The 27,973-nt window shown below is 36.9% G+C and overlaps 1 protein-coding gene across 1 annotated transcript; it reads left to right on the top strand.

Annotated features, from left to right (window-relative positions):
• The first annotated feature begins 227 nt into the window (after window positions 1-227).
• On the top strand, window positions 228-27,644 carry pla2g4ab (phospholipase A2, group IVAb (cytosolic, calcium-dependent)). The gene is made up of 19 exons (XM_007550915.2): window positions 228-478; window positions 3,944-4,052; window positions 6,473-6,554; window positions 6,987-7,135; window positions 7,356-7,469; window positions 7,790-7,827; window positions 8,203-8,347; window positions 10,289-10,425; window positions 11,082-11,304; window positions 11,670-11,784; window positions 15,645-15,782; window positions 15,858-15,947; window positions 17,626-17,691; window positions 19,774-19,904; window positions 19,979-20,090; window positions 21,405-21,589; window positions 21,664-21,853; window positions 22,586-22,743; window positions 25,104-27,644. The coding sequence occupies exons 2-19, from the start codon at window positions 4,035-4,037 to the stop codon at window positions 25,260-25,262; spliced, it is 2,250 nt and encodes a 749-aa protein (XP_007550977.1). The 5' UTR covers window positions 228-478; window positions 3,944-4,034; the 3' UTR covers window positions 25,263-27,644.
• Window positions 27,645-27,973: the final 329 nt, after the last annotated feature.

Raw genomic sequence — 27,973 nt, 5'->3', positions numbered from 1 at the left:
TCATACTATAATTAAAAAACCCACAGTGACTAGGGACAGCAAATTGATCTAGTCTGGATTGTATTGAAAAAAAGTTATGAGAGGTCTTGTCGTCATTGCTGTGTCATATTCGCTATTATCTCACCAAAGTGAAAAAAGTGCCCTCGTGTGGAGGAAATTACGCGTTGGAGCCCATTTGGAAAAGTTCTCTGGGGGGAGTTACCAGCACTGTAGTCCTGCTGAGTCAACTTCTGACTTTTTTTTACTGTGAGATTTCCACACTGTTTACTTTGACAAATTAAACTTTTTTTCCTTTTGAATTTTTTCCTTTCTTCATCTAACTCAATTTTATCTGTTGCATTAGTTTGGCCGCTGAACTACCCGACTACCGGGTGCCGAGAAGCGCCTCCTCCTCCATCTTCATTCTTGCACTACGATTATGCTCGCTCAACATGACACATTTAAATGGACTTATAAATTGAAACGCGATCTTGCTCAGGTAAGTTTTTGTTTCCTTCTCTATCTGCACACGGTCTCTCGCCTTTTGTGAAAGAAATTCGGACAGATGTGTGAAAGTGTGTCCATAAACTCGGCTACTACTGGAGCCTGGTTTTGAAGAGTTAACGCAGTGGACGCTCACACAGAATAAGGAAGCTGAAAATACATTATTTACGCGCATTAACGTGCATTTTAAAAGTCCAGTTCATAAATGTCTGTTTCAACAGCTAAATTTGACAGATTATTGTAAATATAGCTTCTTGCTGGAGGATGAGACAGAGAAAATCCGTACACAAGGAGCGTATAAGTTAATAAGAGTGAGCTTGTATTTTAATGTGTAGCTCTCATTGTCATCTGCATTGTTTTGCATGATCAAAACCAATGGATTAAAATCAATAAATGTGCACAGCCATAACACTGTCAATCCGTCTCCAAAGAATCAGGCCAAACCAGTCGTTGGTGTCGAGTGGCCGGTTTTTAGAGACGCTTGGGAAAGACTGGAAAGTTTTCTCACAGTAAAAGTCCTTCTAAAAAGTTCACAGTGATTCATACACGTAATCCTCCATAGTTTTTGTTGTTTTAATGCCTCAGAGTATTTGTAGCAAAACGAGGAAGCTTTCTGTATGTGCTATAGTTTGAACTACTGCAGCTGTTTTGCATCATGGCAGCTTGGTTGCTGTACTTTATGAAAATGTTAGTGCCGCGGGGGCCGTCCGTGGAGCTATTTTGGCCGCCTGCATGCGCTCATTGTGTGCCGCTGAACCAGGGCAGCCAGCGAGGAGAGCTGGCACCGACACAAGTTTAAGCTTTTTGCTGAAAACTACGTGACGGCTGCAGTGAACACAGAGACCCTCTACGTGCTCTCTGTCCACTTGATAACAGCACGCTTTGATGAGCAGCTGAAAAAAAAAGACTCAATGAACTTCAGCTGCGTTATCCGCACTGTACATGTACATTTGCGCACCATTCATGCAAATTTCTAAAGAGTGAAAATATTTATGCGCGGCTAAAAATAATCACCTTGTCATCTCTTTTGCAAATATACACCAAGCTTTACATTTTACTGCTGGTTATGTGACACAGCAACTTTGTCACAACTTTGTTTATTCTCATTGAGTCTTCTGAAAGTATCTATACCCCTTGTCTGGATGTTACAACCACAAACTTTAGTGGATTTCATTGCGGTTTATGTGATTAAACAACACAACATCTTGCTAATTACAGAAACAGTCATGAATTCTGGTTGCTCTGAGGGAGCTGCAGAGATCTATTGCTCAAGTAGTGAAATATTTTGGCAATATAACTATTAGTCATAATAGTTATCTTATTATAACTATTAATAAGATGACTGTGGCTCCACAAATATCTGAATTTGTGGAGTCAGATATGCTCCACAAATCTGACTTGTATTAAAAATGGCAAGATGAAAGCCATTATGGAAAAGTGATAATTACGCCATAAATGGGAGGCAACAACATTTGACTGAAAAGCTCCACACTGAACTTTTATGGCTTACATGCAAAACAACGTGTTGGTCAAAAAAACTAATCTTGCCCATCTCACTTACCACAAAAAAAACAACAAAACAAACAAACAAACAAACAAACAAACAAACAAACAAACACACTGTAAAACATGATGGTGGCAGCATCATGCTGTGGGGATGCTTTCCTTCAACAGGGACAGGGAAGCTAGTCAGGGGAAGATGGATGGAGCTAAATCCAGAATGATCCAGAAGGAAAACCTGGGAGGGAGGTTCATCCCCCTCCCAGGTGGAAAATGGAAAATGATCCTAAACATTCAGTCAGAGTCAGACTGAGACGTTCAGAGCAGGAGTGTCAAACATTTTGTAACGTGGGTCAAAACTGGCAACTTGAGTATTCACAGGCCAAAAAAAAAAAAAAATTCTGAACTATAATCATCAATTTCCTGCGCAACAACAATCTAGACACATTAATTAAGCAGAGAACATGTTTTTTATTTTTTCTGTGGAAACAATGTCTAAATCATTGTAGATTCAAAGCTTCAAAAGGGTTTTGCATGTTTTTTTTTATTGGAAGAAAGACATTCACTTTACTAGTTTAACATATTTAGTCTATTATTACAAATAAAAACATAATTTAGGACAATCTTTATTTGAAAAAAGCTTTAATATTGTAAATAAAATCAGACTTGGGTCCACCCAAGTCTGCATTAGCATATAAATCAATGGATCAATGCCGTCCCATCTAGAAAGCACAAAAGCTTGGTCCTTAAAAGATGAATACTTTGTGCTGTATCTAACATTTTTATGAGAAAATTTTAACTTCTGGGTTATAGTTTTGTCCTAATTGGATTAAAAAGCCTTCATCTATCACCTGCACTGGTGGGATTCATTTGTGTCATTCAGGGGCCACACAAAATCAGTCCAGGGGCCACAAATCATATTTAGCTGTATGTTAGAATGTCCCAGTTTAAGTTCAGGCCTTGGAAATTTGTTGTCAATACTTGAACATTTATGCTTAAAGACACTCTCTCCAATCTGACAAAGCTTGAGCTTTCTGTGAAGATGAGTGAGCAGGAATTTCACCCTGCATGAGCAACGACTGTATAGATAAGCACATAAAACATGTCCCAGTAAATGCACTGAACATATTAATTCTCAGGGGAGCTGAATATTTAATACTTGCCACAGATTTTAAGGTTTTAGTTGTAAAGCAAAGACAAAACATTTAATATTAAACAACTTTGGACTCAACAGACTCACATTTTGACGGTTCTTGGTGCTCTAACTTATCCTCTCAAGAACTGCCTGACAAAAAGATGTATGAAACACACACATTCATACACACATTTGCTTTTGGTCTGGTTGTCTTATCACAATTAGTGGCTCAGCACACTTCCTGTTGGGCCTGCCAAGATGCGAAGGGTTGTGCTGATAATGACGGTTCTGGTCTGCACAGTGGAGCAAATGTTGAAACTTTTGCCTTTTAGTACGAAGGTATTGGGTTCAAATCCCAGCCTGGAATCTGTCTGCATGGATTTTGTATCATCACTCTGTGTGCTAATGGGTAATCCATCAGCGCACCAACCAGTCGTCCATAATTGAAACTTATCGCAAATACATTTTAAAATGTTTTATAAACTTTTCTTATTAAATGTATGAAAATTCTAACTGCAGTTTGTCAGAAATAATATATTTCTGATGCCTTTTTAATTTTTAGTTGAATAAAAAATAGACATTTTTGGGATGTTACCTTGTTGCATGGTGATAATTTTTTCTTTGCCCTTTTATTTGGTGTTGGACTCAAAACTCATACCTTCAAAAAGAAGCTGCATAGATTATTTTTTTCCATGGTTAACTCCTTGTTGTAGTTAACTGCTGACCTTAATCAAAGCTAACCTGTGCAAAGTTTTGTTTGCTTTAGTTCTAGGGGGAAAAAAATCAGAACTTAATCTAAATCGGCTTCTTTTGTTGTTGTTTCAGGCCAACTGCATCAGTGTGTGACTGAGATGCTCTGAGTCAAAGTTTGCATCACGTCGAGGGCTTTCCTGAGAATTACTCTCCAAACATTGCAATGGCTTCCAATATAATTGTGAGTATGGGACGCTGTGATATTTCTAGCATAAATGAAGTGAAAAAGAATGGTGCTTGGCATGTGCTAGGATGAGATGCTCATGGTATGACGTGAAAATATCACAGTGTTTCATGTTATCAGGGTACTAAGACAAAAATTTGAGAACAAAAATGTACCTGACGTTCCAACTGGCTTTATAAAAAAAAGGGCAGCAATCAAAGACTTTATAATCTGTAACATTTAGTATCATTTTGACTTTTAAGGAAAAATATTAAAGGAAGTTCTTGGGGTTTACGTTTCTTAATTTATATATATATAAAAAACTGAGCTAAAATCACTGTGTTAGCTTCTTTGTGCCATTAAATAAGAAATCAACAACAAAAACTAGCTATACACTCAAATTAGTTTAGTTTTGTGTATTACACTTTAAAATGTTATTATTTAAAATGTCTTTATGAAATGGCACCTCAGTATCTTGCAGATCATCACAGAGTTTTATTCAAATCAACTAATTTTACAGGTTCTGTAGTCCAGGCTGAAAAACAATCAGGACCAAAACTCTGGATCACTCGTTTCAATTAACATCTGTTCAGGAATACGAAAAATTTAAGGGAACTTCTGACAGCTTTCTGCCCTGGTTGAGCTTCTTTTTATTAGTTTATTTTATTATATTGTTCACCTGATTTATTGAGCTGGATTTGCAGTAATTTGTACAGCAAATATGTGCATCATAGATTGTCTTAAATGTGCTTACTGGTTTTGAATGTGTAGCTTTTTAATAATTTCATTGTACCTTCATACATGTAGCTGCTCTATGCCAACAAGTAAAACATATCTCAGGTGGTTCAGTCGTTCCACAGAACGACTCGGATCATTTTCCTTCAACAAATGCAGATTCAAGTTTCAAAAACCCAAACTGCTAATGTAGAGATCAGAGGTTTTTTATTAATTTGAACACAACTTTGAGATAATCTTTGTCAGACTTGTATTCCTGACAATCCAGTGCCATCTTGAATTTGTTATATTTCCTGTGTTTAGAGTTTTAAAACTAAAATGTCCTTTAGGAGTAAAATGATATCCACTGAGGTGACAGTGTTCTTGAAAAATGACCTAAAAATGACTCTGGATGTAACAAGGTATCGTAACAACAGACGAAAAGAAACACAAGTTCTGTTTTTTTAATAGAACAAATGGATGACGCCCACAGTTTAGGCGCAGCTAACACAATCTATTTATAACCTGTCAAAATTGTTGTAAGGACAAAAAAAAAAAAAAAGAAGTAATCTTAGATTTTACAAATTAATGTGTAACATTGCATAACATTGCAATTTCCTCTGTAATTCCTAGGGTGTGATCAATGGGCAGAAATAGATGCATACCTAAGCCTATCACTGATCATACCAAAGAAACAAGCGATGTTTGATTTTGAGCTGTGACTCAGCACCTCCTGTCTGTCTTATTGTGATAGTTTGATAAATGGTTATAACATTCTCAGCTCATGAATACAACCGGGTGGATTCTGTTTAAACTGGAGTGTTGCCAACACATTTAAATATAGTATTAACTTTTTTAAAATTTATTTAGAAATATCTGAAGCAATAATTACTGTAATTGTGTCACATAATTCTGGGGAAAGTTCAGTTTTTGCACTGGGGAGTATACTTACCGTACAGGAAACAAATATGTTCTCTAAGGAAGATAGCAGTGATCCAAGTTTGGAGAAACAAATATTTGAAGTCAAGCTCCCAACTATTCAGAGTAGAAACAACTTGAAGTGTAATTTTCTGTCATTTTACACAAACTTAAAACCTTAGGTTCAAGCCCAGCAAACTTTAGTGCTTTATTCCACTTTTGCCTCAACGAGTTGTCTTCTTTGTGGCTTTTTTTTGTTTATCAACCAAACAATGTTTGTGTTTCCATTGGCGATGTCCCAATCAAAGCATTTTTGAATATCATTGTCAGTATAGTTGACTGCGTCCAACCATAATAGCTTTTGTCGTCATTCATTACTGTTGTATCAAGTTGGTCGCACCCTAAAAGTCGTCATCTTCCAAAAAACATTGAAAAGATGGAATGTGCCGGAAGTGCTGGAAATACGTCTGTAGTTAGCAATTATTAAAAAAAAAAAAAAAAACGGAAGTTGTTTAGCTGCCTGTATTAGTCTATAACTAATCCGCACAACCGTGGAAATAAAAAATAAATGTATCTTTAACTGTATAGTAAATGCTTACATGTTTTCAATCAAAGTGGCACAAAGTGAAGCGTTTCACGATGGGTTTGATTGTCAGCTGTCATGCCAAACCCCCTGCATGTTTTCTCTGGTTGACGACTCATTTTGCAACCGACAGATCTGTTATCATTTTCTTTACGCTGGTTTCACATATTTTCTCACACAGAATACTAAAGTTGTTTTGAACTAAACATGAACTGTGTTGTAGGTGGAATATCAAATCTCTCATAAATTCACTGTGACTGTCGTTCGTGCTGAAAGTGTTACCAAAGGAGCACTTGGTGACCTGCGTAAGTATTTAGGAGTATTTTAAACAATTATGAATCTGAATGCTACATGGATTCATTGTTTAGAGTAGAGAAGTTGATTTTTGTACTTATGTTCATTAAAAATGTAAAATAAATATAATTAATGGCGTCTGAAATGCTAATTAGGCAAGAAATTCCATCATTTACACTGCTTTTTTTTTTGGTAAGACATTATGGTTGTGAGATGAAAATGTAGCGTAAGGATAATAGGAGATGTTGTAATAATCCATAATCTGGGTTACGGGGAGAATGTCAGTATTAAATAAAAGTAACCCCAGAATAGAACCTTGAGGAACTTTATATATATAAATATGTTTGCTCATATTTCTGATTTCCAAATGACACGAAGGAGTGTCTTTCTGCCACATTAGATCTGATCATTTAGTAAATCTACCCAATCTGTTGCGTGTTTAGTGGATACTCCAGATCCATATGTGGAGCTGTTCATCCCAACCGCTCCGGAGAGCAGGAAGAGGACGAAGCACATAGACAACAACATCAACCCAAAGTGGAATGAGACTTTTCATTTCATTTTAGACCCCGGCCAGCCAAATGTGTTGGAGGTGAGATTTGCATTTGAAAGTCCAGTTCTAGTTCTGCAGAAGATGACTGAGTAATGATGCAACACAGCAGTAGCACTGCAGCTATGAAACAGGATTATGACTCAAAATGTTTCGTTTTTTTGCTTAGACAATTTTCCAATGTTTGTTTAATTTAATCTTGGTGAAGCTAAACAGAATTAACATGTTCAACAGCATAAACTCTACTGTTTATTCCAATCAGCTGACATTAATGGATGCCAACTATGTTATGGACGAGACACTTGGGACGGCGTCCTTTGACATCACCAAGCTCAAAGTGGGCCAGAAAAAGCTGGAAATTTTCAAATTTGGAAAAGTAAGGCTGTCACTTTAGTTTACACAACCTAATATTCATATGTTTGAATGGCAAATGTTGTTGGAAAATCTTTTCCCGATGATTTAAATTCTCGCAAATGACTTCGAAATGAATTATGTAAATGTGCGTTACTGCAGAAATGAGTGCTTCAGACGAATGCTAGGAAAGCGTCAGTGAAAAAATCTCATGAATGATGATATATTTACATGTTTATTGAGGTGGTTGTGTGCCAAGAGTGTAACATTTTTCCATTTGGATAGTTTGTTTCCTGCTGTGGCCTCCGTCACACTTAAATAACCACATAATGTTTATTTTTACAGGCAACCAAAGTACACTTGGAGATGATGTTGGAAATCTGGTATGTTTTTAAATCAAAATTAAATGTTATTTAGTTATATTTAATAAGTAATATTGGTTTATAAAGGTGCTGTCACACTAGAACCAGACTAGTTGCCTAACAAAGTAAATGAGTAATCAAATCTGCAGCTGATTCCTTCCCGTAATTGCATTTAATGTAATGTTCCAGAAAAGGTTTGTAATTATATGAAGGTGAGTGATAAAGATGAAAAAGTTTGTAGGTGAGTTTCACAGCAGACCACCTGACAGCAGATCTTATCAGACAAAGAAGATCAGTTTTGATCATCCTGTCAGAAGATTTTATTCTCTAACCACGTTCTGCTCGACATGAGTCGGCGTTTTCGTGAAACCTAAATCTTATTTTCTGCATCTTCAGCACAAACCAGGACCTGAGGTTCAGCCTGGCCTTGTGTGACAAAGAGAAGGAGTTTCGACACACCCGCAGAGAAAGAGTGATGCTCGGCATTAAAAAGCTCCTCGACATGGAGAAGCCTTGCTTCCTCCCCAGCGCTCCGCACGAGGTGAGTGCAGAAACGCAGAGGCATTTTTTTACATTTACAATCGAAATGACAGCTGGTTCCTGAAGTGACAGCTTAAATTCTCAGTTTTACTCACTTTGTACTCCTACCTAGAAACAGGCAGGAATGTAATGACTCAGCGTGTTATTAACACACTTTTTTGTGTCATTTTTCATACATTTTAAATGGCCACATTTAAGTTCTTACTTGTGAAAACTTCACCTGTTTGAATTAAAAAAGTAAACACTGCTTGCACTTCACATGTACAACTTCTGTGCTGTTTTTCAATTACTTAGCGCCTAAATAACACACAACACAATGAGGTGTTCACAGAGTCTTGCAAAAGTATCCAGTGCTTTCAACTTTTTCTCACGTTATACCCTTGACATTCATTGCATGTTATTTTATGAGAAACCTGAAGTAGCAGACAATTATGGACGAGACGAAAAATTACAGTTTTCAATTTTGTTTTTTAAAATAATGTCTGGATTGGGTTTAACTTACGTTTGTTTTTTAGACCCTTTTCTTTAGTTACAATGGATGGTTTAAATCAAACCAAATTTATGTGTTAGAATGACCTAGTCAAAGTCCAGACGTAACGGAGGTAAGAAAGCAATTTTCACAAATGCTTTCCATCCATTTTGACTGAGCTGGAGCTATTTGGAAAATTTCGAAAACATATGATTTTCCCTCTCTCACTTATTTACCACTTTAGTTTGGTTCATGGAATCAAATCAGAATTAAATACATTGAAGTTTATGCTTGCAGTCTGAAAAAACAAAAGTTTATGAGGAATAATGTTTTTGGTAAAGCACTGAAACTCTCACATGGTATCAGGCCCAGAAGAAACAGAAACAACATGGCTGCCATTAGGTTAAAAAAAAAATCATCAGGAGTTTGTATGCTGGTGGTAAAATAATTATAAATTATATAATATTTTATTTAAAAAAAACTGAACAGATTTAAACAGCAAACAATACTTTGTTCAGTGTTGATTCTCTCTACAAAAAGCATAAAACTTTATTTTGGTCAGTGACCCATAATAAGGAAGCACTTTGATCTGGTTCACAGTCAGCGCAATGCAAAATCAAAACTTTTTTTTTTTTTTTATCAGAAAGGTAAACTACTGTTTATCCTGTCGCCTCACTGATAACCTGAAAAACAGGAAGGGCTGATATTGGCCCTAAAACTGTTTCCATAATGGATTATGTTAACCCTGCCGCTGACATGAAGCAACACGATATTTCCTGCATTTCTACTCTACTGAGTTTATTCTTTTTTATAAAGTAGTGATGGTTCTGATGTGTGCTTACAGTAGCATTTGCTCTACTCCATATTCCTGCTTATCTTTAGCTCCGTCCAGGAAAGGTTATTGACCAGAGGAAAAACAGTCCAAAGCATTAAGGTCTGTTGCCTTTAGACATTGTAATCAAGCTTCAGTGCAGACTTGCTGACATGAAGTGGAAATCTCTGACGCAAAACTTCAACCTTTTCTCCCATGCATTTAGTTTAGCTTCCTTTCCCGCCAGAGCTGTTTTGGTGTGGTGCCCCTGCTAGCTGGCGATAAGCTCTGGCCAGTGGTTCCCTCTCCTCATTGTACGAGAACTTGCAGAGGGATGAAGTATCCTGTTACAGCCTTTTACTGTGAAGGCCGTCCTCCAACTCCCTTTGACTGTAGAAATATTCAGAAATTATGGATTGCACGGGCCGGGTGTTGCACAATAAGAATTAGGAAATAGCTGAAGTTGTTAAAACACAACTTAGGGAAGGGACTGCTGCAAAGGCATGATGTAACTAGCTTGGCATTCAAGCTGTGCAAAGGGAAGTTACTGAAGCTGGAAGAATAATCCAGATTGAATCCACTGTTTTTAAAGCCTGTAGGTTATAATGATGTTGTTAAGCATATCTTTCTTCATCTTATTATAAATTTGCTTACTGTTCCAGGTTCCAGTGATAGCCATTGCAGGTTCAGGTGGAGGTTTTCGTGCAATGGTCGGGTTTTCTGGAGTGATGAAGGCCCTGTTTGAGTCTGGGGTCTTAGACTGTGCCACGTATGTTGCAGGCCTCTCTGGGTCCACATGGTACGTGTTTACCTGCCCTGTTTTCTTCATGTCTCACCTTCATCATGCTTGTTTCTTTGACTTTTCTTTATTTATCAGTATTTTCTTTTCTCTTACTTTGTCTCTGCACTACAATCATGAACTTCAGTGTACTTTGAGAGGATTTTATGTGATATACCAACACAAACCAGTGCATATCTGGAGAGGGGAAGGAAAATGATTCATGGATTTCAAGGTTTTTATATCCAAAAATATGAAATTGACTCCAGTGACCAAACATATCTGGAGGAGTTGCAGAGGTCAGTTGAGAGATTTGGTTGCATACCTTCCATAAATCTGCCACTGATGGAAGAGAAAACCTTAACTAATAGTAAACATCTGCCAGAACACATGTTGGTAGCAGCAAAATTCAGTTAATAAATAACTGCTCAGTGGGAATGCTTTTCTTCAGTAGGAAGATCGAAACTCGTCCGAGTCAGAGGTGGAAAGACGATGGGAAAACCCCCCCCAAAAAACTGTCTGTTAAAGACTTGGAACATGACTCACATAAAATCACTCCAAAAAATATAAAAACTTGTGGTTGTGCCACAGCAAAAATTACTTATCTGTACTTATTTATTCTGTAATTGTAATTTGAAACCACCTCTTTCTGTCTTTCTTCCACTTTATCTCTCCAGGTATATGTCTACTCTCTACTCCCACCCCGACTTTCCAAACAAGGGTCCGAAAGACATCAACAGCGAGCTGATGAAAAGAGTCAGCAGCAATCCTCTCAGGCTGCTGCTGCCTCAGCACATCACCAACTACATCCAGGCCCTGTGGACCAAAAAAGCATCAGGGCAGCCAGTTACGTTTACCGACGTATTCGGCATGCTCATAGGAGAAACTCTTATACCTGCGGTAGGAGCCACATACAGCTACTATTTATTTTACTCATGAAAACCAGTGAATTCCCCTGATTTAGTGTAACTCAGCTATTAAATGTTTATTTTCTTTAAAAAGAAAATGGTTGTTTCTAACCAAGCAGTGTATTTCTATAGTTAGCATTGAGAGAGGGCAAAGATTTCTTTTCACACATTATCTGTCTCATGTCAAACTGTCACAACATAGTGACATAGTGTTTTAATAAATATGTAAAAAAAAACATTTTAATATAGAAGTTACCTACTGTAGTTTGGGGAATGTAATTATTATTCCTTATTATGATGTTAGAAATGTGAACATTGCGTATGAGCTGATTCAAACATTAAGATCTGTTTATTCAGAGGATGGATATCAAGCTAAGTGACATCCAGGAGAAAATAAACCAGTCCCAGAGCCCTCTACCTCTCTTCACATGTCTACACGTCAAACCAGATGTTTCAGAGCTCATGTTTGCAGGTAATTCGGATTCTTGTTTTATGCTAAAAGCTCATCTCTGACACCTCATATTCCCAGCAGACCTACATTTGCATAAATAACGAGTAATGTATACACATATTCAGTGAGACCACATGCAAAATAAGCAGCCAACACGTATTCCTTGTAATGTAGCATTGGTGTCAAAGACAGGATGTGGCCCGATGTGTTCAGCCGTCTTTTAATTCCGCACTTACAGAAAACATTAGCTGAGCTAAATAAAGGAACTGTCTTAAGCACCAGTTTGTGGTTGTTCTAGGTTTGTCCCATATAACACAACACTTCCTCTTCGTTAGTGTGGGCTCTATGGCAACTGAAGCAGTTAAAACTTTTAAAAAGAGGACTAAACTGCGGCTATCGTAACTCATTTCATCGTTAGTTGGCTCATTATGACAAAAATTGTCCTTATCAATGACTGTGTGTCAACCGGTCCAGGCTTTAACCTGCCTTCATTGGTATTAGTGCCCAGGGTTTAGCTTAGCTTTTGTTGGATATTAAATATATTAAGACATCTGTAAACAAGAAAACAAAAACATGGAGCTACAACATTAATAAAAAGTTGGATTAGCTCTGGTATTTTAGGATTTCATTGTCTCCTGTTCATTTCACAGAGTGCAACACAAGGAGTTCCAGTCCATAAACAGCATTTCTGACTCGGTTTCCACCATCAATCTTTTAATTTCACTTTGTAGTGATAAAATTTTTTTGTTTTAAATGCTGCTTGACTACAAGTTTTCCAGTGCTGCTAAAAGGAGATAAGCAATCAGCCATTCTTTGTAAAGAGGGAGAAGATTTGACAGATTATCTTACACTTAATTCCATGTAGGGGTGTTTGACAGCAAACAGCCATGATTTATGAAAACTAATCAAAAAGTGGGATGGAGGGAAAAAAGAAGCAAACTTTCCTTCAGTTCAGCATGTAGGAGATAAACTTGTTTCTTTAAAGTCAGTTGAAACCATGAGATTTTACTGAACACACAGTATTAACCACTTCCTTTTGATTGCTTATATAAATGAGCATTTTCATTTCTTGGCTGCACACAACTACTTCTGATGTTGATGCTCATAAAAATATATGTTTTGATAAGTTTTTTGCATTCAAACACTTAAGGATCATTTTCACAATTAAAGGTAGTTTATGTAGTTATTTATGGGAATGATTTAGGGAGATATGTGCAGGAACTTTTCCTGTTAATTTTTTCAATTTGAATTATTTTCTCTTATTTTAAAACAACACAAATCACCTAACTATTGTTCTGTTTTAAAATGTCTGGACAGTGTTGTGGTACATTGCACATTGTAATTGTTCTGAAAGGTTTAATCACTGGTTTAGACATTTGGGTGTTATGGTTTGCATTGTTTTATATCTCTGTCCCACTGATTGCTTGCTCTCTTGTCTTTTTAAAACCCATTTGAAATAAAGAAATAAAATTGCGTGTGAAACAGGCAAAAGCAAAACATGAAAAAAAAACATAAGACTTTTAGGTATTCAGTGCATAAGAAGGCACTGGGAAGTCAATAAGACAGTAAGAGGGTCTTTAAATCTGTCATAGATGAAAAATCTAATACACAACTAAATGCAGACCTCCAGAGTCAAGCAGACAGCTGCTATAAATGGATTGAGATTGACTCAACACAGGAAAACCCAATCTTCACAATTAGACAGGAGCAGATCAGAGGAAGTAAAGCAGGTTGCAACCACAGAAACTACCAAATTAAAATAGGAACTACAAATGGGGCTTACAAAATGCTATTGCAAGAACAAAATGTAACACTACTAAAATAAATAAAGCCATGAAGATGAATGTAAAAAAGACTACATAACCTCACAATGACTTTTAAAAACATAATCTTTGGAAGGAAAGCGCAGACTCAGCAGTGCGGTCAACTTGCTGTAAAATCTTTGTAGTTAATCACATCCCAAACGTCTTATCGTTCGCCTGAGTGTTATCAGCTGAGCTGCACTGAACCTGAACTCTAACATCCTGAATAACTTTTCAAAATGTTCCTTTTGAATTTGTACATTTTCCAATGTACAGTATATAGATTTACGTCTCTGGAAGTAAATGTGACGTCACAGACGCACCAGCAGGTGCGTAATTTGACAGTTAAATATAGTTTACAGATGAATCACATTTTCTTTCCTCCTGCTACATTTATTTATTTGCATCAGATAATTACTGAATTATTCCGAGAAGGGGTCACCCACAATCTTGTGGGGAGATATTTCACTGTGGGCCGATTTACTGAGAAATTTCCCTTGCGACTTGATCCACAGAGGTTTCTGTTTATCATAAATGTGCGCAGGGCTCTGCTCTTACAATAGCCTCTGTGAGAAAACTGATCCAGAGTAAGGTATTCCCTCTCTTGTTGCCGTTGAAAAGATACTATTGTGAAGAGCCACTTCGACATGTATTTACGAAGATGACGCAAAACCTGTACCCAATCTGGAATTACACGTTTCTCTTTTCTTATCGCACAGCAGCAGTACCTAACAGTTAAAGAAAAACTGTCTCGATGACAAACATTGCAACCATTGCAGAGCTAGTGTGAAAATGACATTTACTACCTTAGGTAGTTGTTCAACCGTGAAGCATTTTAGTTTCGTTGATGTGATTAGTAATGTTTGAAATGTGGTCGTGGATGTTTCTACAAACTTAGGAATGTCTACACACACATTCACATACACTGGAAGAAAGTTATTTTTAGAGCCAATTATTCAGAAGACATAAATTATATCACTCATGATTGGGTGAAGCCATTTACTGTTATCCTGCTGTGCTATTTTTTTTTTTTTCAATTATATTGACATCAGAAACTTCCCAAATGGCTCTGATCAAATATTGACAGCTTGATGTCTGGTTTTTTTTTTTTTTTTTTTTTGTAGATGAAGTACTTTATTTTCTCAGATAATAAATATGTCGGTTCTTCTTGGAGAAAAGCCTCCAGTCCCTTTAAGGTCTGGGTTGTCTTAAAGGAACTGCGTGTTTGATTTTGTCCTAAAGTACCTCAATGATATGAGGCCAGGAGACTAAAGCTGCAACTCTTGACTCTCAATTCCCAATTTTTGCTGAAATCTGATTGTCACAAGCAGCGCATTGTTTACAGAGGCAATAATAAACGGAGTCGTTTCATAGTGTGATTGTAAAGTTAACAGAACAATGGGAGCCAAAAGTATTGTCACAAGATTGCAACAACACAAAGGAAGGTAATAAAAAGAAAACACAACTGATATTAATGGCTCTTTGTGGAGCACTGACTGCAGTTTCCTTAGTGAAATCTGTTTGGATGCGCAGTGCGCTTCACTGACAGACTTCTTTTATAAGTTAATCATAATTTTTATCAATTGTTTATGTCTGGATTTGCTGCGTCTGACTTTTTTTGGTGCAGGAAAATGATTTGTGTCTCACATCAGTGACATGAAAGTCAGATTAAATGTGACATTACATTTGTAAGTGGCACAGATCAGATATTATTGGGGTGAAAAGTTCATGGAAGTTCAAACTGTGGGTCTCAGTCACCTGCTGTGTGAACACAGCCTCAGATGGTTGCTCCAGAAACTTTTTGCTGCTCAAGACTGACGTGGTCAAATCCCAGAAGTACTGAATCCCTACATAGGCTATTTATGAGGCAACTATGTTTGGTGGATGTACCAAAAGAGGAGGCAAAAACAAATTTAAAAACTACTGTGGTTCCTGGCAAAGGCAGCTTTTAAAGTTTTGCTTTTATTACATCTAAAGTGGATACCTCTCCTCATAGCACTATCATCTCACAATAATTAGGTGTTTAATATTATTTGGTGAGTAACACTTTTTCACATTAACTCTAATTCCAACCTCCAGATTGGGTTGAGTTCAGCCCGTATGAAATAGGAATGGCAAAGTATGGTACCTTCATGACGCCCGACCTGTTTGGAAGCAAGTTCTTCATGGGAACAGTTGTGAAGAAGTACGAAGAGAACCCTCTTCACTTCCTGATGGGTAAGGATGAACCATTTCAACTGGAGCACATGATTTGGGTGTTCGATACTGACTGAGCATGTTTTGGTGTGGCAGGCGTGTGGGGAAGTGCCTTCTCCATTCTGTTCAACCGAGTGCTGGGAGTCAAGGACACAGCCGGAGGCAGCACCATGGAGGAGGAGTTAGGTAAGCTGTTACCCTGCTTTCTCCTTTTTTTGGAGACAAAATGAATGGGAAATGTAACAAAACTGTTTCACCAAGTTAGCTTAGAGATTTTTAAATGTATATCCCCCCTCTAGTTTTCTAGACCCGACTGAAATTTAAAAACAAACATATGATTGATATTTTGGGGGGAAAAAGACTAATAAAAGTTTCTTAAAATATATATTTTTTGCAAATATTACAGCAAAGGCTGATCTAATGAAAGAAAGAAATTTGTAAATTGCAGATGAATGTAAATAAATTAAAATAAATGTGGGTGCACCTCAGTGAATGAGATAATTAGAAAGGAGAATTTATTTCAGCAAATAAATGTAAAAAAAAAAAGCTGGTCACATATTTAGATTCATTACACACAGAACAATATATTTAGTTTTTTAGAAATAAATTTTCATGATTTCTTTTTCAAGACGTTAATTGAAAAACGAGTTAAGGGGAAAAACGTGGTAGGAAAAATTGCACAATCAAAGTTGATAAGCAGATTAAATCCCCTTTTTTAGCTTATTTAAATATTTACAAAATTACCACACAGCCACATCAAAATTACCTGAAAGAAATGTTTAAGATGTATCTGTTTGTTACAGCCACATCTAAGAGTTTTACTTTTTTGAATTGCATTGCTAAAATAAATTGAGATCTCAGTGACACACCTGTAAAAACATTTTGGAGCAGAACGATTCTGAATTTGTCATAAAATGGTGAAAAGAAAGATTCAAAAACAAAAATGTCGGGATGAATCCAAATACTACAGAACAAGGAACCACAGGATGATCTGACAAAGAGCTGACAGACAGACAGATATATCTGCATGGGAGGTGATTATTGAACAAGAAGTAGGTGGTTGATTAGAAAGTGGGAACAGCAGTGAAGGAAGGCAAGTAACTGAAGGAAATAAACCAAGATAAAAAGAAAACAATAACGATAAAGACTCCAGATAATAGCTGAACAAAAACACAAACACCAGAGTACTACAAGTAATCTTAAACCTAAAAAAATCAACTGAATATAAAAAGCAAAACAAGACCTTTGGTCCAAAGTTCATGACATAATTTTACTAAGTAAATATAATGTATAATATTCCTATAGTAGTTAAAATTGAGGATATTCAGGTTGTGATTGCAAGAGTGTTTTAGATTAGTTTGTAAATGTTGAAGTCTGTGTGAGCAGAATCAGAAATCTGCAGTTTTAGTCATGGGTCACTTGTGTTAGTTTTCTTTTTCTACATCTCTGATTGAAATCAGTTTCCATGGAACATCCTCACACAATGGAAATGGAAATCACTGCATACCTGAGATCCTTTTGTCATAAATGTGTCCGGAGGTTGGTTTTAGTCACTTCATCTCACACCTTCAAAGAGCTTTTTAAAAAATGCAGTTTGGGTACCAGTGACAACCCAGCTGTGAGGGGACATATTAACTTCATGACAGCTCATTAGCTCTTCGTTTGATTGAATGCTTTTGTAATTGGTGGCGTTTACGTCACACAGTCAGACTGTGACAATGTAGTTCTCACGAAGATAAGCAGCTGATGGTAATATGATAATGCCACAAAACCTTACAAAACAGGAAATCAGGTTAACTTTAAAACTTAAAATAAACTTGTTTAAGGACTTGCAGAGTGAAGAATTGTTTTGTACGTCTTACAGAGCAGATCAAACCCCAGCACATTGTTGGAGAAGACAGCCTGGACAATGACGATGAACCCAGAAAAGGTAAGCTGAGAAATGCATAAAGGATTTAATGCACAGCTGATTTACAGTGAATAATTGTAACACTGATGTGTTTGAAGCAAAGTTTCCATTTGCATCAGCTGGCGTGACAGCTGCATGAGAAAAATCACTTTGCTTAAGAGGCTCTGCTGATTAATGAGTGTTTCACTTAGACTTTAGAAAAGCTGTCTATTGTGATTAAAAAAACTAGACTTTTACTGAAAAAAAGCTATAAATAGAAAAAAAGGACAATGTGTGGGAGAGAAAGAGAGAGACAGGTTTGAGAAAAAGGGTGTGTCAGAAAAAGAAAGACGTTGGTTTCAAATGAACTCTGTTCCTGCATGTGAAGATGTCTAATGTTTCTCTTTTTAAAGCTGCACGACTTTAAGTAACAAATAACCAATTCATGTTCCGATGCGTGCATAAGCCTTAGAAGGTGTGTCAGAGTTTTCTATATTTAGATGAAATTTAAAACGTTGTTTTTCCAAACAGTTTCTGACGGCCAACACTAACCAGCTGTAATAAAAGCATGACGGTGCCACTATCATGTTCCACTGTGGGGATGTTCTGTTCAGTGTAAAACTTTTGTTCACGCATTTTGCATATGGGTAATATAATCGTTAAATTTTGGTGTCTTCTGACCAGCGCACACATATTCTGTATCTAAAGATTCTTCTTCTATTGGCATAGGCCAATAGAAGAAGACATTGGCCCATGTCATGCATTTGTCATTTGTCATGACAAATGCATGACAAATGTCATGCATTTGTCATGCATTTGTCATTGCATGACAAATGCAAGAAACATTTGTCATGCAATGTTTCTTGCATGACAAAAAATTTCACCAGATTTTTGGTCTTGGTTCAAATCTCTTTAGAAACTGTTTTCTAAACTTTTTTAAATTATTTAATCTCAGAAGTCCTCAGAATTGGACTTTTCTTATGCATAGATACAGGTGTTAAGAAATATGTATTAAACAGGGAGCAAACGCATGAGGAAAAAACACTATAAAATCAACTATTTTTTAAAGATTTAAAAGGTTATTGACTTGTTATATTTTTGCCTGATTTGCTCAGTGTAGGCCTCTCTCCATTTCTGCAAGCAAAAAGTTGATTAGCGAGTTAATGTTTGAGATCTAACCATGATAAGATTATCTACCATAATTATCTCACAGTTCTTTCTGTTACAACACGTGGAAGCCGTTGCTTTTGTAGAGAATTTTTAAGAGGAAGTCACTTAGATTAAAATAAAACTACAGGTATGATGGTAGCCAAATACTTGAAATGTTTTATGGTTTACTGTTTATCAAGGTCAGATGACAAAATCCAAAACATGTTTGAAAACTCCTAATCCAAAAGGTTAAAAAATACAAGTTCATTTTCACAAATCGGCGTGAAGCGTTGAGAGCTGAATGATGTCATTGTGAAATTCTTTGGTATAAAAACAGAAGCAGGATTAGAGAGTAAAGTCCTTTTGTGTTGACTTTCATAGACTTTTTTCTTCACGTCTCATTGTTAGTGGCATTTTGTCACTAGACTCCATTTATCTTCCTTTTCTTTATGTACTTTTGTTTTACAGCACGTAGTACAAACCAAGCATGGTTAGTAAAACTCAGTTTGTTTTCTCAGGTATTTCCTCCTCTTTCATTTGAAGTTAGGGGAAAAAAAATATTTATACAGTTCAAATTTTCTTGGCATGACTCATGAGTTGCTTAGCTTGCTCTTTTGTTGTACAACGATTCACGTCATATAGACCTTGGTGGGCTAAATCAGTGAGTGATTAATGGCCAGTTTACTTCCTAAGTAACTAAAACTCGAGATAACTCACTGACTCGTTAGAAAACCTCTGTAGAGCTACAGGTGACATGCTGAGGAAGAATCAACGCATGTGGGCCAATTAAAACTGATTACACTTATAAATATTTTTTTAAAAACATGAAAAGGTAATTAACATAATCCATAAATTTTCTGTACACCCTTGTAAGTTATGTAAAGGTCAAGTATGTGTGTTTGTGTACACAACATTTACATAATGTCGACCTTCTTTTAAACGATTTGCACATGTGATGATGATTTTGGTTTTTAGGTGGAACAGAAAACCAAGATGCAGAGGAGGAGTACAGCCGCACCGCTCAGGCCAGCTGGGTTCAGAGAATGTTCACCTCGCTCTTTAGTGACTCTGCCCTGTTCAACACAAGAGAGGGTCGAGCTGGAAAGGTGCACTACTTAAACGTCAGCACAGGTCGATCTGCATTTTCTTTGTCTAAAATCTCCTTTTATCGCCTCACCAGGTGCATAACTTCATGCTGGGCCTGAACCTGAACACCAGCGTCCCCTTCTCTCCTCTAACGGACGTACAATATACTGTGCTTACACCTGAAGACGAAGTGGATGCTGTAACAGGTAAGATGAAAATAACGATGCACTGTTCACTCTTTACATCAAGATGGGTCAGGATCGTTTTACACAGTTTTACTATGATCCACGATACCTTCGCCGTTTCTTCTTAATCCGTTTAGAGATTAAATTCTGATGCGACCAGAATAATTCAGAAGTCAAAGCTTTGTTCACTTTTTCTTACCTTGTTTTTGGTCTCCTTGTGCTTGTTTATTGTTTTAGTTTCTAATGATTCAAATGATCAAGTTTTCTATGAAATTAGATTTTAGCTGCAGTTTGAAAATATTTTGTGTGGTGATTTGTTGAGTGTGTATAGTTTTTATTTGGCTGTTTTCTTTACATCACTCCAGAAAGTGATGCTTTGATCTGAAACTTTTGTACAATAAATACCACATTATTTGTCAGTTTTATTTATTACATGGCGTTTTGACATAAAGCCTTTAGGCAACTAAACTACATGCAGTGTAGTGAAAGTGTCTTGCAAAAACCATTAAATTGTTCACATCTTACCAGTGTTGTGATCTGTGTTTTCTGTGTATTTATTTTGAGGTTTTTCTGTGTTTATTAGCCTGTGAGTCTCTGTCTTCCCTGTTGATTGAGCCCAGCCGTGTCTCGTTTCTTTGATTACCCTCCCAGTGTATTTAGTCCCACCTGTTGAAAGATTTTCAAAATGTGAAAGAGTTTTACCTACCCTGTACTCATAGCAGCAAGCTTGTGGCTTCAAGTGTGAATATTGCAACTTTTTAAAATATGTTCAAGCTACACTCTATTCAAGTTACTCAAGGAAAAACAGCAGTAATGAAATCCAAAGTTAATGTCACTTAGGAAAAATCTCATTTGAATGGATTTGTGTAGAACGATGATCTCATGATTAGCTTTTGGAAAACCTGTAGCTTGGATTAGATTACATGATATTACCCAGTTTGTTTCTTCAGTTGAATTATCGTTGGAAACCATTTCTCTTTAGACAAGTGCTATGATGTCATGAGTCAGGATCCAGTGTATTTAGGTGACAAGTTGTGGCAAACAGCAAACATTATTTCTGTGAAGCTAGAAGTTTACTTAGCTTTGCTTAAAGAGACTCTGTTCTTGAACACAGAACAGCATTCATGTATTGTTTAGTCACCATTTATACCCAATCTGTGTCACTCAAATAACACAGATTGGGTTTTTTTTTCCCTATGAGATCATTTGAAAGGCTGTACTTCCTTCTTCCAGTTGCATGTGTCATACACCCTGTATTTCTTTTATTCCATCCAACTCAAGGTTGGGTTAGATGGAATAAAAGAAATGTAGTTGTCATTCTTTGTGTTTTTGTAGACCCCGATGAGTTTGACCGTATTTACGAACCTCTGGATGTGAAGAGTAAGAAGATCCATGTGGTAGACAGCGGCCTGACCTACAACCTCCCCTACCCGCTCATTCTACGGCCGCAACGCGGCGTTGACCTCATCATCTCATTTGATTTTTCTGCTCGACCGAGCGACTCCAGCCCCCCATTCAAGGTTAGAAACTTCTTAAATCCGCTGAAATCAAAACTCACCAAAAACATGATCTAATTAGTAAAAATGTCCCACAGGAGCTGCTGTTAGCAGAAAAGTGGGCCAGAATGAACAAGCTCCCGTTCCCTAAGATTGACCCAAAAGTGTTCGATCGTGAGGGTCTGAAGGAATGCTACGTCTTCAAACCCAGGAAGGGGGAAAAGAATTGCCCGACTGTGATCCACTTTGTCCTGGTCAACATTAACTTCAGGACATTCAAGGCGCCTGGTGAGTGTGAGCATGTGCAGAGACATTCACAGAGCTGGAAGGGTCAATGTTACAAGACCATGTCTTATCATGATTACACTAATTTCCTGTTAGCCCAAATGGTAAGTTTGACTCTGGAAATGTGAGGAATTTTGATGTGAAAAGAATGTGGGAATGCAATCATAATCAGTTGGCAGCAGAATGCGCTTCGCGTTTTTCCCAAAAGTTACACGCTTTATCTGAGGGCCCCAAAAGGAAACCATCTGCTCAAGGTCATGGGAGTTTCTAGGAGGAATTGGTGCATATGTACACATGCAAAAATGAGTCACAGTGTCTTCAGCTTTTATGACTCACCCCTGTAATATATGGCTCCTGTAGGATCCAGGTGCAGATGGGGAATCCTGCAGTGTAGTTTGTAGAAACAAACCATCATGCAAAGACACAGAATCTCCTCCTTTCCATTCGTGTCTCTTTGCGTTTCTGTTAGTCATCTGCCCACTGACTTTCGAAGACTGTTTATATGATACCAAACATTTTGTTTTTGCTCTCAAAGCCAAAAGACATCTGAGGAAATGAAACCGTAAATGAAATTCCAGTGTCTGCACTTAACCTGCATGTGTAAAAAGTTGGAATAAAACTCATAACGGTTCAAATGTAGTTCAACATAGACTACATTTGCTAAAACTGCATTCGTGTCAGTGAATAAACCAGATTATTTATTTCACTTCCTGTTCATGTTTGATCTGCCCACAGGGGTTCCCAGAGAGACAGAGAAGGAGAAGGAGTTGGCTGATTTCGACATCTTTGATGACCCGGAGTCGCCGTTTTCAACTTTCAACTTCCAGTACTCCAACGAGGCTTTCACCCGACTCCATGACCTGATGGAGTTCAACACCCTCAACAACCTCGAGGTCAGCTTGGTGATGTTGCAAGACTGGCACAAATGAAATTTCCACAACAAGAACCAATTATGATGTCGGCAGTAAATTTTGCAATGTGTAAGAACATAAGGTCATGAAGGGATTGGAGAGTGATTCAGGAACAAATAAGCCGTAGTCATCTATCTTTATTCACTTCTGTCAGTAAGGAAGTTTTGGATTCCTTAGTATATTATTGGGTAACATCAAAAACTTTAAGAATTACAAAGGAAGTCTGGCTCAGGCGTGTTTTGATTTACTGTCTGAGGAATGCTCTTACTTAGCCGACTGCATTTGAATCACTTCTGTGCTGAGTGATGATTCAAGTTTCACTGGAGATTTTATTTCACCCATACATCATACACTTTCCTCTGGTAGTAGTAGTTTTTTTCTTGCCAACATTATTTAGTGAAAAGGAATCTCGAGTGTGGGCATGTCATGGTACGCAGAATATGCACAACCTTTTTTCCACCAATCATATCGTACATGTAACATGTTCTTTAACTAAATATGAAAATCTGAATGCTATACTTTAGCTTTGTTTATTTAACAAAAAGTGGGGCGAGGAGGAAAACGCAGAGAAAAATATAAAAACTTTCTATGAAATTGCTTTTGAATATTTATAAATTTGTAAGGCTGCAGCAATGCATCACTTGACTGCTGTAGTACTCAAGCTTCAGCTGCTGAAGTGGATTTGTATTTAACTCTAGTACTTTGGTGCTTCTAAGTAAACCCAAATGATCATCCTTCGTCCTTGACAGTTGGGAAGAATCTGTCCTTATTTTTCCGTGTTTGGAGTTTGCTAGAGATTGTGCTGCGCATTATATCCAAACAATTGCAGATCAGTAAAATCTGCCCTTCTACAATAGGTTGTTCTGACAGCATTTTTTTCAGGAGTCTTGCAGTGTATTTCGACACAAGTTTATAATTACACGTCATTGCACCATGCACTTTTTAAAAAAGGAGGTTTTCTCATCGTAATCCCTACAAATGAGTGATACGTGTTCAAGCTTGTCCAGTAATGGCACTTTACACGCTAACTGGGTTCGAAAATGGATTGAATTTCTGGAGTTCATTAAGCAATTGCATAAACCAGCCTCAGATTAAACTTGGTGAAATATCCACTGCTGGGAAGCTTTATTACCTTTATTTAAGAAGAAAGTCCCTTTATGTCAACATCTCTGTTTCGCAGAAGACCTGGACAAGAAAACACACAGCTGTGAGCTAAAAATTTTAAATTAATGTGAAAATAAGTCAGTCAGCATAATACAGTTTCTAAACTCTCCCAGGGAAACAAAAGCTTTAACTGTGAGAACATTATGAAGGTTATTCCCCAACCGACGTCCAAAATAATAAAAAAAACACAATTTCTGCCATATTAAGAAAAAAATGTATGTACTCTAGACAAAATACAGAATCTAAACCTCAAAGTTGTCAGCATAAGCATCATACAAAAAATATCACCACATTGAAGAACTTAAAAAACCCAACTAATTAAGCATTTTATTTTACTTATTGATTAAAAAAACCTGATTTATCTCGAGACTAAAGTTCTAGTGTAACCCTCAAATGCTCATGAACTCTGTGAACTCTGAAAGAAATTACATCAAGCTACTAAATACCAAATATAGATAGGATCATGCCATCTTGATAAGGTCTGAATTATAATCACCTGATGATAAAAGTTTTGGCCTTCTTCATCTAGTTGTAAACTTTGGTGTCATCTGCATAAAGGTGCACTTTGATGTTAGCACATTTTTCCTAGTGCTATTCAGCAAAAATGTAAACTAAAACTAACCCTTTTCTGCATTGTGACGCGCCTCATTTGATGCGTCATGGAGTCTTAGGACTGCCCACAGAATCACAGTCGAGCAGATTCTCATGTAATATGTACAGATACAAAAAGAGAGCTGCTGAAGAGCTAAAGCAGTAAGACGGATAATGGCTGGAGGTCAGCATAGCCAGGGAGGGAGTGATTACTAGAAACAAATGAGACCAATTAACTGAGTATGAACATCTGGAGGAGGAGAGATTACACAAAATAAGGGGACAGAATAATCACAGAAAATAAAAACATGTAATTTTTCTGAATATTTTAATTTGGTTTTTATTTTATTATAATAATGTCTCGTTGCTTCCTAAATGTCTAGACTCTAGTAAATATGGAAAGTTCAGAAGAAGCACTAATATATGGGAAAACATTTTAGAGCTTGCTGCCAGCCAAATGTTTTTACCAGCTGTGACTTTATATAAGTCTATTTATTACACGAGTTGTTCCTTTCTTTTGGCATTTTTGGGTGTTCTGCATCACTGCAATTTATATTTAATTCTTCTATTTGTGCTTTTTGTTGTAGGTTATTAAAGAGGCCATCAAGGAGTGCATTGTGAAACGGAAGGAGATGCCCTCAAGCCACTCCCTTCCCTTCTCCCTCAGCAGCATCCCTAAAAAGAAGTTTTTCAAAAGAGATCCCGATTCAAAACCCTGGAATCACCTGGGAAAGGATGGGCAGTAGTTCCAGGATAAGACTTTGAATAAAGAGACTTCTTCTAGTTTTGGTGATTTTGCCTTAAAGTTAAGTGTTTAACTTTAGGAAAATGCTCCTGTCCTGATCTGCAGGACGACTTGATGTGATTCAGAGATATAAGACCTGAGAAAAATGACGTTTTGTGTGGAAAATCTCTGATGAAAATCTTGGGATTGGACTCCATTGCAACAGCATTCTCATCTGGTTTTATGTTCACATGTGATTTCTGGAAAAACACAAACAGCCGATAATTATTTCACACCCCAATGCAATTTCATGGCTTCAGCTGCAGTCAACACAGTGTTGTTAGGGAGACCTTTTCGTTCGCCCAAACCCTGTCGCTTTTTTATTTTTTGACTCGTCTTTGTCAAAGCTTTTTACTCATCTGATTTTTCTTCCAAAGAAAACTGATAGAGATTTTTGGTACATTCCCAATAGTTTTGGACGCGTCTCTTTGAGCTTCATTTGCATCTTTCCAGAGAAATATTTTGGCGTCCTGTTGCTCATAAATTCTACCGTCAAATTACCTTAAGAATCCTCATTTGTGGTTTGCCGTTTTTGTGGGCTGACCTTTTTTCAAACTGAATGTGTGGCTGTAGAGCATGCACTTTTTAAAAATATTTTTTTCCATTATATCGCCTGTCTTAACTTGTAATCTTGTTTAAAGACTTGGATGGGGGAGCTCATAACTACTGTTTGTGTGTGATGGTAGCTCCTAAACACGCAACCTGCACCCCCTCTGGATATTTTAAACATCTTAAGGATGTTTACCCACCTACGTAGCAGGAGCACTCCCTGCTGCCCGGAAGGGAGTGCCAAATTAAAGCTATCATTTTGGAAAAAACAAAACGCATTACCATAGCAACAGCTCTTCACTCTTCCTTTAACATTTGTGTTTTAGCACCAGTGTAAATATGTGTTTATTCACCTGACCAGTTTGGTTCAAAATGCAAACTTTTCTTGACTATCACTTGCTCCAAAAAAACAAAAAAGAAAAAGCTGTGCTTCCAGATGCTTTAGACTTCCTAATCAAGTGTGGGTGGAGTGGAGTATGCCGTTACAAGTGCCTGCTCACATCTCTTAGAACGACGGCCCTCTAGTCAACAATACCGGGTGGAATTTTACACACTACACCTACACCTGCAGCAGTAAAAGCCTGGAATCTCACACACTACACCTAACGCCTGCAGGGGCCTGAAAGGCTGCAAACACAGAGGGGAGGGATTTTTTTTACTGAAGCACTTCCAAGCTCTCTGCAGTCATGTTTCGACCATGGCTGATTGGAAACAATCTGAGATAAAGGGTAGAATCAAGCTTCAGGGTTGTGTGATCAGGGAATATTTCAGTTTAATTTTTTAATTTTTTTTATTCCCAATTTGTGTCTTTCTTTTAGTCTTATTTATGTTTGTAAAGGTTGTGGTAATCTTGTGTGTTCTTAAAAAAAACAACCTTTTGGGGAAATAATTCATTCACCATCTCAGATAGATTCATAGCAAAGATTGAACATTTTCCTACGTCTACACAGGGAGGAGTATTGGGACTGAAAATTTTCAGTGTATTTTATTTGGTTTCTCATATTAGAGCAAGACAAAATAGTAAAGGTACAATCTGAATACTTTGCTGTGTATTTTTATTCACCCAACCTAATTTAATACTTTGTTGAAATACCAACTGCTATAATTACATCTGCAACTCTTTTGATGTTCTCCACCAAAAGAGTTGCAACCAACTTTGCTCACCTAGCAACTAACATTTTAGCTAATTCTTATTTGGAAAATTTCTGAAGCTCATTTATATGGCGAACATCTGTGAAAACGTGTCTTCATATCTTGTTCCAGATTCTCAATTAGAATTAGTTTAGGACTTTGACCTGGTATCAAAGTAAGCCGGGTGAATACATATGCATATGTTTGGATTTTCATTTGTTAAGATTTTGTGCCACTTTGTTTTGCTCTGATGCATAAAATTCCTATAAAATACTTTATGGTTTGTGTTGTAAAGTGACAAAGTACTGGAGACTGGAAAGACGGTTTAGAGTTGGCTTGGAATTCGTAGATAAGTTCAAAGTCGATTACAAATCTGAGCCAAAAGTGGTTGGCTTTTTAATCACAGAAAACCCGTTAAGGACTTTATACTGGAAACGTATTCATTTGTTTATTTATCTTGCTCCTGCAGAGCATTATTAAGTTTATTTTAGACAAATTCTGCCAATTCAATGGCCACAAATATTTATAAAAATATATTTATGCTCACTATTTCTTCTTAATAAACTCCAGATGGAAAATAATGACAGTCTGAGAAAACCTTCATATTAAAATTTTTTTATTTTCTTTTTTTTTTTTTTTTTCTTTTGGTTTGTTTTAAACAAAACCTTCTGGCTTTTTCATGCTACTTTGTTCACCGTTCTCATCTGCCTGCGTAAAAGACAATGAATAGGGGGCCTTCCTCAGTGTAATCTGTTGGGTTTTTAATAAAGCGATGATTTTTTTTTTTTTTTTTTTTTTTTTTTGTCTTTCTGCTTCCAAGCTGCATTTAAAGCAGGGTCTAAGTTGTTGTGTTCCTTTGTGTTTTTTTGGGGGGGGAAATTTTATTGTAAGATTTTTTTTTTTTTTTGACAACGTTTACATGTAACAAACTGAAAGGTCAGTTCTTTGATTTGAGATATGAACAGTCATGCTCCTGTGGTCATTTAACTGTAT

Source organism: Poecilia formosa, unplaced genomic scaffold, assembly GCF_000485575.1.
Source record: "Poecilia formosa unplaced genomic scaffold, Poecilia_formosa-5.1.2 Scaffold38, whole genome shotgun sequence".
Taxonomy (NCBI): domain Eukaryota; kingdom Metazoa; phylum Chordata; class Actinopteri; order Cyprinodontiformes; family Poeciliidae; genus Poecilia; species Poecilia formosa.
This window is presented reverse-complemented; position numbering and strand designations above follow the sequence as displayed.